Source organism: Trichosurus vulpecula, chromosome 7 (genome assembly GCF_011100635.1).
Source record: "Trichosurus vulpecula isolate mTriVul1 chromosome 7, mTriVul1.pri, whole genome shotgun sequence".
NCBI classification, from domain to species: domain Eukaryota; kingdom Metazoa; phylum Chordata; class Mammalia; order Diprotodontia; family Phalangeridae; genus Trichosurus; species Trichosurus vulpecula.
In genome coordinates, this window is record NC_050579.1 from 94,738,421 (window position 1) to 94,751,799 (window position 13,379).

The following is a 13,379-nucleotide window of genomic DNA, read 5'->3' on the forward strand; positions in this document are numbered from 1 at the left end:
CCTGCCCAAGTCTGAATCTCCCTGTGCCATAGTTTTCTCATCAATAAAATGAAAGAGCTGAGACCTCTTCTGACTCTTTATCTCTAAACCTATGACCACTGGGTCTGGAATCAGAGGCCTTGGATTAAGTTACTGCCTCTGATGTTGGCTACCTGTGGGCCCGTAGGGAAGTCACTTAAAAGCCAGGACTTGAGTTTATCTGTAGAACAAAGGACTAAGACTAGACGGCCTTTTAGGACCCTTCTAGCTTAGAGTTTTGAACCTATGATCCTTTGATGAGTGTAAAATTATGCAGAACAAGGTAAGGAGAACAATTTATATAGAGAAATATTTATAGCAGTTCTTTTCATGGTGGCAAAGAATTGGAAATTGAGGAGAAATTGCCCATCAACTGGGTAATAGCTAAACAAGTCGAGGTATATAATTGTTTTGCAATACTACTGTGCTATAAGAAATGACAAGCAGAATGTTCTCAGAAAAACCTGGAAAGACTTACATGAATTGATGCAAACCAAAGTGAGCAGAACCAGGAGAACATTGTGCACAGTAACAGCAATATTATATGATGATCAACTGTGAATGACTTAGCTCTTCTCAGCAAAACAGTGATTCAAGAGAATCCCAAAGGACTCGGGATGAAAAATGTTATCTACCTCCAGAGAAAGAACTGATGGAGTCTAAATGAAGATCAAAACATACTTTTTAAAACTTTATTTTTCTCGAGTTTTTTTTTGGCATGTGTTTTCTTTCACAACATGACTAATATGGAAATACGTTTTGCATGATTACGCATATAAAATTGCTTGCCTTCTCGATATGGAGGAGGGAAAGATAGGAAGGGAGAGAAATTGGAAATCTAAACTTTAAAAAATGAATGTTAAAATTGTTTCTACATGTAACTGGGAAAAATAAAATATTAAAGAAAGAAAAGAAAGAAAAACAGATGAATTCAGTGACCAGGTGATGCCAGAGGACTTACAGTGATGTATATCTTCCCCCTCTTGGAAGGTAGTCTAACATAAGTGTAGAATGTGGTGTACATGATTAGTTATGGCCAATGTTTGTTTCCTTTAGCATTTCTTTGCTCTACTGGGCTTTTGGGTGGGGGTGCAGGGGGATTGCAAAATGATAGTTGTGTTGAAGGAAGCATTTTTGTTGTTGTTCGGTCACTTTTTCATTTATGTCTGATTCTTCATGACCCCGTTTCAGGTTTTCTTGGCAAAGACACTGAAGTGGTTTGCCATTTCCTTCTCTGGTTCATTTTACAGATGAAGAAACTGAGATAAACTGGGTTACTTGCCCAGGGTCACACAGCTAGTAAGTGTCTGGGGCCAAATTTAAACTCAGGAAGATGAGTTTTCTTGACTCCAAGCCTTGCATTCTATTCACTGAAACAGCTAGCTGTCCTAGAAAATAGTAAGAAACGGCAATATTTATAACATTATTATGTTATAACAATATGATATATCATTAACATAATAAATATTATGCATTCTAAATAGTAACATTTATATGGATTTAAAAATCAATTACCAGACATTTACCTAAAAAGCATAGTTTATTAAAAAGTTGAAGCTTTTAAAAGTTGATATCTTTTGTTTCTGTATCATATTCCTCCCCTACTCAGAGAGCCTTTCTTTGAAAGAAAGAAAGAGTTCAGCAAAATAAATCAGCTATTGACTGTATCTAATATCGTATGGAATATTCCATGCCCACAGTTTCCTACCTCTCCAGGGAATGTAGGTGTATTTTCTCATCTCTTCTCTGGAAACACAGCCTCTAGTTTCACTTTACTGTTCTTTGTATTTAATATACCCAAATGAACATGCCTATACACACACACACACACACACACACACACGTATTTGTGTATACACATATATATACACCTCACATACATACATACACATACACACTGTGTCTGTATGCGTATAATTTACAGGTTCTGCTTGCTTCACTCCCATCAGTTTACATGTTTTCCCATATTCCTCTGAATTCTTTGGGTTCCTACTCCCATTTGTTCAGCCATTTCCCAGTTGATGGCCACTGACTTTAAAGGTAGTCAGATGGGCCAGAGAGTAAAGTGATAGACCTGGAGTCAGGAAGCCCTGAGTTTGAATTTGACCTCAGACACTTTCTAGCTGTGTGATCTTGGACTAATCACTTAACCTTTCTCTGTTATTAGCACCTGCCTCCGGTGGTGGGATTCAAATGAATTAATAACCAGTTCTAGAACTGAGCCAAGGCACTGCCCTGCTACTGATATGAGGGGTACAAGCCCCAACTCCACTAACAACTGGTTCTTGGAACTCAACCTAAAATTAGGTACTGGTTCTGCCAAATCAGTGCAAACTGGCTGAATCCTACCACTGCCTACCTCCCAGGGTTGTTGTGAAGACAGAACTGAAATAATATTTGTAAAGCACTTTATAAACCTTAAAGCACACAATTATTATTAATTCCAGCTCTAAAAGTTAAAAGTTACATTTTTGGCCCATTTTTCATAGAATCATAAGTACTCAGAGTGAAAAGACTTCAGGAGCCATCTAGTCCACCCTCTTCATGAAGACCTACAGTGAATGGGGAAGCTACTACTTCCAGGGCGGGGTGGGGGGGAGGGGAGGCAGGCAGTCCATTCCATTTCTGAAATAACTGAAAAATTTCTTTTTATCAAACTTAAGTTTACTTCTTTACAAATTATATTCATTGACCCTAGTTCCACCCACTGGGTCAAAGCAGCACAAATTTAATTTCTGCTCTCTACTGAAGAATATGTTCTATGTCCTCTTCCTCCACCTCCAACCGTCTCTTCTCCAGGCTAATCATCCCCAGCTCCTTTAACTAATTCTGATATGACACGATTTCTAATCTTCTTACCAACGCAATTACCTTCCTCTAGAACTACACCAGTTCCTCAATAAAATTATTAAAGACTTTATAAAACAAAGAGGAAAGCATATTCTATAAGTCTGAAGGACGAGTGACAAAATGGAGGCCCAGGCATATACAATTCTTTAAAACAATTGTAAACTTGGGAAATCAAGATAAGAGGTTCCAATTCACCAGCACACAAATGAGTGTCATTGTGTAAGGTCCACTCAGTGCAAACAGAAGCACAAAGATAAAACTCTCTCCAAACTGCTTTGAAATTGAATGACAACTTTGTCCAAAGACCATGTGTTAGCATTGTGCTCTACAGTCTGGCTGAAAGGTGGCACCCAGAACTAAAGATGATATTCCAGTGTTAGAAAGTGGGGAGAGTACACTGACATGGTCACCTCTGTAATTCTGGCTGCTATGGCTTGATGAACGAAGACTAAACTGATCTTCCACGAAAATATTGGCTCTGTGGGGTGCCTTGCCACATTGTCCCCAGATATGGAGCTTCTATCACACTAAATCTCCCAAATATTTTCCTGCGAATTGCTGTCTAGCCATGCCTCCATCCTGGACTTGTGCAGTAAATGTCTAAAGTTAATCGTAGGACTTTACATATATACCTATTAAATTTCACCTTCAATTCTAGCCAACCGAAATCTAAAAAGTCCTGACTCTATGATCCAGTGTTTTGGCTATCCTTCCCAGCTTTGCATCAAAAACAACTTGAATAAGTTGGTTGTGTATGCCTTCATACTAGTCAACTAATAAAAGCACTGAAGAAATGCCAAAGAAATAGAATGTATCTAAACATCTGAGAGAACAGACAGACTCTTTTGGAAACACGGATCCCAAAAGCACTCCACTAGAAACATCCTGTCAGAGAGATAGATCCATTAATTATTCCTCTTTGGTTCTGGTCATTGAACTAATCCAAAATGCTACTGATTGTTCTATCATCTAGCCCATATCTCTCCAGTTACAAAGATACCACAAAAGACTTTTCGAATGCCTTGCCCAAATCTAGGGCCTTGCCCAAATCTAGGTATATTTTATCAGTGTTCTCCCGACCTGTTAAGAAACCCTGATAAACAGCAGGGCTTTTGTGGTGGCAAAGAACTGGAAATTGAGGGGATGCCCATCAATTGAGGAATGGCTAAACAAGTTGTGGCATATGATTGTGATGGAATACTATTGAGCTGTAAGAAATGATGAGCAGGTGGAGTTCAGAAAAACCTGGAAAGACTTACATGAACTGATGCAAAGTGAAGTGGGCAGAACCAGGAGAACATTGTACACAGTAACAGCAATATTGTATGATGATCAACTATGAATGACTTAGCTCTTCTCAGCAATGCAATGATCCAAGACAATTCCAAAAGACTCATGATGGAAAATGCTATCCATATCCAGAGAAAGAACTGATAGAGTCTGAATGCAAATTGTAGCAGACAATTTTCACCTTTTTTGTTTGTTTTTGTGGGGTTTTTCCTTTTGTTCTGTTTCTTCTTTTATAACCTGACTAACGTGGAAATATGTTTTACATTATTGCACATGTACAACCTGTATCAGATTACTTGCTGTCTTGGGGAGATGGGTGGGGAGAGAAGGAGGGAGAAAATTTTGGAACTCAAAATCTTTTTAAAAAATGAATGTCGAAAATTGTCTTTACATGTAATGAGAAAAAACAAAATGCTATGAAAATGAAAAAGAAAAAGAAACACTACTAAAAAAGGAAATGAGGTTTACTTGGTGTGAGCTGTTTTTTGACAAAGTCATGCTGGCTGTCAGAGATCACAGTTTCCCTTTCTTTTTTTAAAAAAAATTATATTTATTTTATTCTGAACTTAAGAAATAAAACAAGCATTTCCATAACATAGTAGGATAGAAAAGGAATATACCTTTTTCTTTCTTTTTTTAAAATTTTATTGATCTGTTTTGTTTTTACATATAAATATTTATAGACTACTCCCACTTTATGAGAGGACTCTTGTAATAAAGAAAAGAAGGCAAGTAAGCTAAATAGTAAGTAAATAGTGACTTCATCTGAAAGCACATGCAACATTCTGCATCTGTAGCACCCCCTACCCAATGTTTCTATTTAAATTATTTTTTTAAAAAAAAATGAACAGGAAACTGTTTCTCCCTCCTTCCATTGTAAAAAGAAAAAATAAACAAATTTTTGTAACAAATATGCATAGTCAAGGAAAACAAATATATGCATATAAAAATATACCTCATTCTCAGCAGTTCAGGGTACCCTTACAAAGATTAACCATATATTAGGACATAAAATTTTATTGTTAAAAGCAGAAATATTAAAACTATCCTCTTCAGATCACAATGTAATAAAAATTACACTTCATAAGGGACCACAGAAACATAGATTGAAAACTAATTAGAGATTAAACAACTTAATCTTAAAGAATGAGTGAGTTAAAGAACAAATCGTAGAAACAATCAATAATTTCATTAAGGAGAATGACAATAATGAGTTTCCCTTTCTAAATGCTCACAAAGCTTTCCTTTAATAATGTTTTGGACCTTTGCCATGAGTCAAAGTAAAACAAACTGGCCTATAGTTGAAAGAATGAGCTCAGCTCCCTTTTGCTGGTTTACAACTTTTGTTTTGCATTTGATTTTATTGTGTGGATTAAAATGTACCATTTTTTAAATGTGAAACAGACCTCTGCACTTAAAGGTCTCTGTAAACTCAAGAACTGACACTGTTTATCTAATGCAAGGAAAAACACATCTGGGGAGATTTTAGTAAGTAATTAGGTCACTGTAGCAAACAAGTCACCATGTTTTATACCAAATGGGGCTGATGAGCTCCACATTGCAACACAACGCAAGTTGATTCAAAAGCTGGGCATCTCATTGCCTCAGAGGTTATATGTCATTTTTGATTTGATTATGCCACCCCCTTCATGAATATAACATTTACATATCAGACCATATTCAACATAAGTCCCAGGAAACTTTGAGATTAGGTTCTCAATTAGCAATAAGAGATGCCCAAAACTTCTTGGGCCTGTGAAACATCAGGCCATACCTTCCAACCTGGTGGATACCAAAACAGGCCTAGCGGTGACGAAGATCATATTTGTTGGTCAAGAACCATCCAGCAGGATATCTCATCTATAAGATCTGTGCTTGTGACTCTCAAGACTTTGCCATTCTAGATGCCTTCTCACTCTAGATCTTCCCTTACCTCCTAGGGCCTTCTTACATGGGAACCCTCCACCAAATCAGATTCCTTCTCATATTGGAAACAGTTTCTGGTGCTACCAATTTGGGGACAGGTCTGGGCTTAATCCCTCTCCCTCCTGTGTTACTCCAAACTTCACCACCATGCCCTGCACCACAGGTATCCTATCTTTGTAGTCCCTTTTGTGGGCTGTCTTCCCACATTAGCATATAAGCTCCTTGAGGGCAGTCTTTGTGCTTGTATTTATAGCCCAGCAATTAGCACAGTGCCTGAAACATTGTAAACTCCTAGTAAATGTGTATCGGCTGTAGGACTCAGGAAAAGCGTTATTAATTTTGACAATCCTATTGCCTCATTACCGTAGAAGGGGACAAAGTGAAAGTGGGGCAGTTGAGAGGAATTCTCTTGTAAGAAAAACAAATGCAAAAGAAAACCTGATTAAATTTCTGGTACTTATTATGCAGATGGAACAACAGACAGCCTACTCTCTTTGGCAGCTTGAAAATTACATTTAGGTTTCTGTGGTCAACCTGCATAGACAGATAGATTGTTTCCTTTTCTAAGACTGACACACTTCCCTCAAATTCAGATACATTTGCCAGAGTACCTAAACATTCACTGCTAACAGGGACAAAAATGTACAGAGCAGAATGAATGCTTTAAGCCAACACACAGACAGTAAAGTCTTTATAAAAATAGTTATGTTTTATGGGGATAAGACAAGAATGCCAGGCTGAGGCCCCAAACATCTACTTTTCATTAGCAAAATCATGAAGCTCAAGAATCAAAATTGGAGATGCCCATCTGCCAACCCAATGTGAATAACATCATGGCTGCTTGTGAGGGGAACCCGTATAACAAGGAACACAGAGAGATTTTAACAAACTGTTTTGGACTTGACTTACAGCTTTGTCCCCAGACCACATATTAACATTTTGCTCTGCAGTAAGGCCAAAGAAGTATAGTTTGCCTTCTCCTACAGAAGAACAGATGGACTGTATATTGAATATAAATATATTTGATTCTCGGGCACTCAGTTTCACTGAGATATAATGAATGGATCTGGGATCTATGAAGGTACTCAGATTACTCACCTGTGTTATACAGAGGAGTAATTGTTTGGTGTGCTTGTATTAAGTAGTGACAAACAAGCTACCAATGACATTACAAGAAACACATTCAGCCCAACTGGCTTCCTAAGAGTCACTGAACGTACATCTTCCTGGAACAAAGTACCCAGCTGGAAGTGACTCTCACAAAGTAAAGGTCTAGATGAAAGGCTGGTCAATTTGTAAAGAAAATTAACTGTTACCCTTTGACTTTTGGTCAAAAGTTTTGCGGAGCTCTAAACAGCCTGTCAGCAAAATTTTCGAGCAGTGCTGAGAAGAACAGCAGGACTAGCATTGCCTCCAGGAATAATGCCCACCGTAGATGACGTTCTAGAGCACATTGGGGAATTTAACTTATTCCAGAAACAAACCTTCTTTATTTTGTCCCTGGTTTCTGCCGTCTTCGGCCCCATCTATGTGGGAATTGTTTTCCTGGGCTTCACCCCGCATCACCATTGCCTGAATCCTGGAGTTTCAGAGCTAAGCAAACGATGCGGCTGGAGTTTGGAAGAGGAGCTGAATTACACAGTGCCAGGCCTGGGTGTACCAGAAGATGCTTTTACCAGCCAGTGCCAGAGATACGATGTGGACTGGAACGAAACAGCCCTCAGCTGTACGGAACCTTTAGCCAATTTTACCAGCAAAAAGAACTCCATCCCTCTTACCACCTGTCAGGATGGCTGGGTATATGACCCTCCAGGCCCCACCATTGTCACTGAGGTAAGTTTTAGCCAATTCCTTAAGAAATCGCTAAATGAAACACATGGATTGTACGTTGGACATAAATATATTCAATTCTCGGGCACTCAGTTTCACTGAGATATAATGAATGGATCTGGGATCTATGAAGGTGCTCAGATTACTCACCTGTGTTATACAGAGGAATAATTGTTTGGTGTGCTTGTATTAAGTAGTGACAAACTAGCTATGAATGATACCACAACAAATGTATCCAGCCCGATTAGCTTGTTTGGGGCATTTCCAAGAGTCGTTGAACACACATCTCCCTGGAACAAAGTGCCCAGTTGGAAGTAACTCTTACACAGTTAAGGTCTAAATGAAAGGCTAGAAATGGGACCAAATGACTGATGATGTGTTTCCTTAAGATGAAAGCTAACAGCTCATCTTTTTTTTTTTTTTTTTGGAGAGCCAATCAAGGTTAAGTGACTTGCCCAGGGTCACAAAGCTAGTCTGAGGCCAGATTTTAACTCAGGTCCTCCTGACTTCAGTGCCAGTGACTAACAACTCATCTTGATGCACCTAGACCCAGACACTTTGGAACAAATTTAATTGTTAGAAAATATTTTTCTTGACATCTTTGCAATTTCTACCAGTTGGTTCTAGTTCTACCCAGTAGGACCCAATAGAACATGTCAAATCCCATTTTTGTATGACAGCCCTTAAAATATTTAAAGTTAACGTTCAAATCTCCCTAAATCTTCTTTTCTCAGATAAAGGTTTGAACTAGCTGACCTCACAGGGTCTTTTCAGTTCAAAGATTCTACCATACTATTATGCCTTTAAACTGCTGGCTATTGTGTAGAAATTGCATAGACTTGCTAGGCAAGTCACATCCTCTGTATGGCTTAACTTTCTTATTTTGAAAAGGATGTAGGTTGGACCAAGTGGATTCTAAGGTCCTTTCCACTTCTGTGGCTCTGATCCTTGAAGACAGAATGCAACTGTTATATAGAAAAAACCGGGCAAATAAAGCTAACCAAAAGCAGTTGCTACTTCAGGTTTCAATTTGCAAATTTCCAACTGTCTTAGGAAAAGCATCATGAAAGAAAGCTTTTAGTTTATTGCCTTTAAGCCATACCAATTGAATTTCCCAAATATTAAGTACCCACTTGCTATAAGCTTAGCACTGTATGAAATGCTCTGTCTCTCTCATATTAGTGGTGAGATTTCTTTTTCGCTGTCTTCTAACTTACAATGTGTCTCTGCAGTTTAACCTGGTATGTGCTGATTCATGGAAGCTGGACCTATTTCAATCGGTTATGAATGTCGGATTTTTTATTGGCTCTATGAGCATTGGTTACATAGCGGACAGGTATGTCTTCAATGCCTTAGGATTTAAATATGCATTCTGAAATAGAACCTAAGAAGAATTGATGTTCTGGTTCTTTTGGAGAAACTATATCTGTGATTTCATTTGTATAAGGAATTCTTTGGGAAGAAACTCCTCTGACACTCACCATCTTACATGATAAGTCTAAAATACACATGTGAGTGATCTGCAGCATTGAGGTTGAGTGACTTGTCCAGGGTCACACAGCCAGTGTCTGAATCAGAGATAGGACTTGAACCCAGCTCATGTTGGATAAAGGTGACTTTCTATTTCCTAAAGATTCTCCTGGGCTTTTTGTGGTTCTCTTGAATTCACAAGGGCCCTATTGGGTTAGGAAGGAGGAAATAAAGACGAGATAGTAAAAAAAAAAAGACATCCACTATACCAAGCATTTTTATTTATGTCTTTATTTCTACTCCTCGAGTTTCATGTTTTCTCTGAGTAAATGATAGTCTAACTACAGAATTATGGCCAAGTAGAAACACTCCACATTTTCCTGAGTTTAACACATTCCTTTCATAGCAAAGTATAGTGGAAAGAACATTAATCATTGACTCAGAAGACCTACATCAAGTCCCATCTGTGATTGTTCAAGGCTATTCAACACTGGGGAGGTCAATTAAAGCCTCAGAGCTAAGCTTTTGCAATTATAAAGTAGAGTTGATAACATTTGTACTATCTTTCCTACCAGGTTGTTGTGAGATAAATATTTTATAAAGTTTTAGCTGCTAGATCAACTTAATTAGTATAAGCAAAGTTATCATATTGTTATCTTTCCTTAGTTGTCTTGAGAATAATAGCAGATGTCTCTCCTAGAAGAGAAGGGAGCAAAGAGCGTTGTGTTTTAAGCATTAGGGAGCTCTTCCTTCCTTGGTGTTATTCCCTTTCATCAGCCCACTATCTTCCACGGCTCTTCCCCTCTCTCTATTCAACTTCCCACCCAGCTAGCTGGGACCCACCCAGCTGGGACCCACCCTTAGCCTCTAATAGACTCCCTGGGCATGTGTTGACTCCAGTCTGCCAGAAAGAAGCCTATCCGAGGTGACCCTGTGGGCCAGATACACATCGGATGTGTGATACGATATAGGAGAAAGAGTGGGAGGAAAACATTCTCTGCCTCCTCAAGGAAAACTAAGAATCTGATGATCATAATTTCAACGTCAGCCTGGAAAGTATAAAAAGATCCCCCCTCAGAAGAGAAGTAAAATGGATGATCCTCTTAGGCAGGATCCCACAAGCTCTGATGGCTTTTTGGATCTAAGAAAGTAGGCTATAAACTGAAGAGAGCATTATTTTCCTCTTCAATTTTGTGTCCTCTTAGAACTATAGGATAATGGTGATGGAAGTATACTGGCCGCAGGGATGTGATGTGCCTGCTCTGTGGGTCAGCCTTTTTTTTTTATATTCCAAGAGGAACAGTACACAGAATTTTGTTTCATATATCCACAAAATCTTCATGTAATAGGTGCCTGTTTTGATCAGGATTCTTAGCTCATAAGTGTGTTTGCATTTCTAAAAGCCTTGCATTTAGTGCTATCCTCATGCTGCCCTCTGACCCCCCCCGTACTGCTCTCACCTGGCTCTATCCTCCCCGGAAGCATCAGGGTATTTGCCCAGCTTCCATTTCCCGTTGTAAAAGGTAATCTTACAGCACAATTCTTGCTAAAGCATTAATAGGTGACAGGGCTTAATGTGTTACTTCCCTCAGAGATATTTACAATTTAACAGAGGACTGACTGAAAGGAAACCAAAATGGTGGGTGAGAGAGGGAGATAATTTTAGCAAAGACCATTCATATCGCATCATAATGGGCATTGCCTAGGTGCCCATTCTGGCACTGTTCATTTGGATATTCAAAAAAGATATTGAATTATGTATGACTTTTAGTCTTAGGGAATAATAGAAGACAAGTTTGGAAGGCCATTACAAGGTCATTACCTCCTATGTCATTAGGAACCCATTAACAATTCAAGATCCAGAGTCCAACAATGAAAGTCTGGGTTTCCAAGGGCCTATTCACCAATTAATTGCTTGCTCCCTAACAGACTTGGCCACTGTCACAACTACCCTACCCCCCACTTTTCTATCTGCAAAATGGAAGTGAGTGTTAAACTATCAGCATGATACATATTCGTGTTTGCTACTCAGCCTAGTTAATAGACTACTTAGAGGCCATCAGAGGTTGGCTGTGATGTAAATGAGTTAACGATTCTCATAACTCGAGAATAGTACATGACAATCAGTATGTTCCTGAGCCATGAGCCCAAGCAAATTATTTATTTACATACATAACTTCAGTAAGCATTTTTGTTTGAATTCATTTTCTCTTTCCCTTTCTTCCCCCCACCTTCCTCTTTTGCTCTTGTGATCTATTATTCATTACACTGTCTGATTCATCATTCTTTTAAACCAGGGGTTCTTAACATGTGATCAGGGGATACAGGAGTTAGTATGGGGGGAAAAAATCACATCTCTATTTTCACTAACCTCTAACTGAAATTTAGCATTTCCTTCCAGTATAAATATAAGCAACAAATCACAGTAGTATTGGCCCTCACCAGACAGTCAAAGGGATCCATGATGCACAAAATATTGAAAATTCTTGCCTTAAACAACGATTTATTAAAATAGGAACAAAGACTAGACGTGTGATTTCATTGGAGTAGGGGTGTTTCAGATGAGGAAATTCCCCTTACCAAAGTGGTTGGCACTTCTTGTGTAACTACTGAACTGACAGATTAAGTGACTGGCCCAAGGTCACTCAACTAGTATGTGTCCATGGTAGGACTTGAATCCAGGGCTTTCTGCCCTTGAGCCCAGAGTTCTTCTCATTAGACTTTATCTTTGCATTCTCCCTCACCCCAGCATAGCACTTTGTTTGTAAAGTAGGCCCTTAATAGGCATTTGTTGAATTCAACTAAATTGAATTCTTCTCATAACAGGTTTTGGGAATTCTGTTTTCTTTCCTTATAAACTTCCTAACAAATGCTTGTAGGTCATTTCTGTCCCCACCCCATCCCCCACTTTTCCTGTTTTTGTGAAAACTGATCTGAAACAGTAGGACAACAGGTATGGTTTTTCATGTTCTTTACACCACACCTATACCATTTTCTAACTTAACTGAGTCATACAGTAAAACCAATCGGAGGGAATTTGATTTTTATATGGCGAAATTCCATGGCAAGTCTCTCATGGAGAAGCTTGCTAGTCTTTCATTCATTTCTCTAAAAGATTAGGATTTCTCTAAAAAAAATAGGAAAATAGAGCCACCTGGAGCTGGAAGAAGCCTCAGAGGTCATGTAGTCCAATATATGATCCAATCCCCTCATTTTACAGATGAGAGAAGTGAGGCCTGGGACTGTTAAGTGATTTGCTCTAGATCAGGGCTGTCCAGCCTTAGGTTTTTATTGAAACAATAGACAATATATTTTGACTTGCCATTTTGGCTAGAGCTCTGCGGTAGCTCAGCTTCTTTCCTAAAGCATTTATGTGAATTTCTATGCTTGTAGGCGGGCACATAAATCGCACAGTGAGCCGCATCTTGGACAGCCCTGCTATATAGATCACAACCATTTTCTGGACTCCCTAGTTTTAAAAAAATGGAAAAGTGAGAAGTTGTATTCCTGAATCATAGATTTCTTGCTTCAACTTAATCTACATTAATAATGACTTGGCCTGTGTCATCAGGGTAAGATTAGAAGACCAAAGATCCAGATGGATTCAATTGATCAGACCCACCTGTGAATAAAATCATCAACAGGTGTGTTTTTCAAGCTTCTCAAGGGCAAGAATGCTTTCATTTTTGTCTTTGCATTCTCCAGATTTGGCACATAGTAGGTGGTTTGTATGTCTCGTTGATTGTGGGGCTGATAGAATGAAAGGCCTAAGAGCAAATAGTAGGAACAGAAACTGCTCAACAGTAGGAACAGAAACTGCCCATTTAAATGAAAAGGGGCAGCTAGGTGGCACAGAGGATAGAGTACTAGTCTGAAGTTAGGAAGACCTGGGTTCAGATCTAGCCTCAGACACGTCCTAGCTGTGTGACCCTGGGCAAGTCAACTTAACCCAGTTTGCCTCAGTTTCCTCATCTATAAAATGAGCTGGAGAAGGA

General features: G+C 38.9%; 1 protein-coding gene across 1 annotated transcript in view; it reads left to right on the plus strand.

Annotated features, from left to right (window-relative positions):
• The first annotated feature begins 7,506 nt into the window (after window positions 1-7,506).
• SLC22A2 (solute carrier family 22 member 2) overlaps window positions 7,507-13,379 on the plus strand; it is a 49,486-nt gene continuing 43,613 nt past the window's right edge. Inside the window, exons 1-2 of the mRNA XM_036765767.1 lie at window positions 7,507-7,917; window positions 9,147-9,250. Coding sequence (XP_036621662.1) covers window positions 7,507-7,917; window positions 9,147-9,250 — 515 coding nt within the window. The remainder of the gene's footprint in view (window positions 7,918-9,146; window positions 9,251-13,379) is intronic.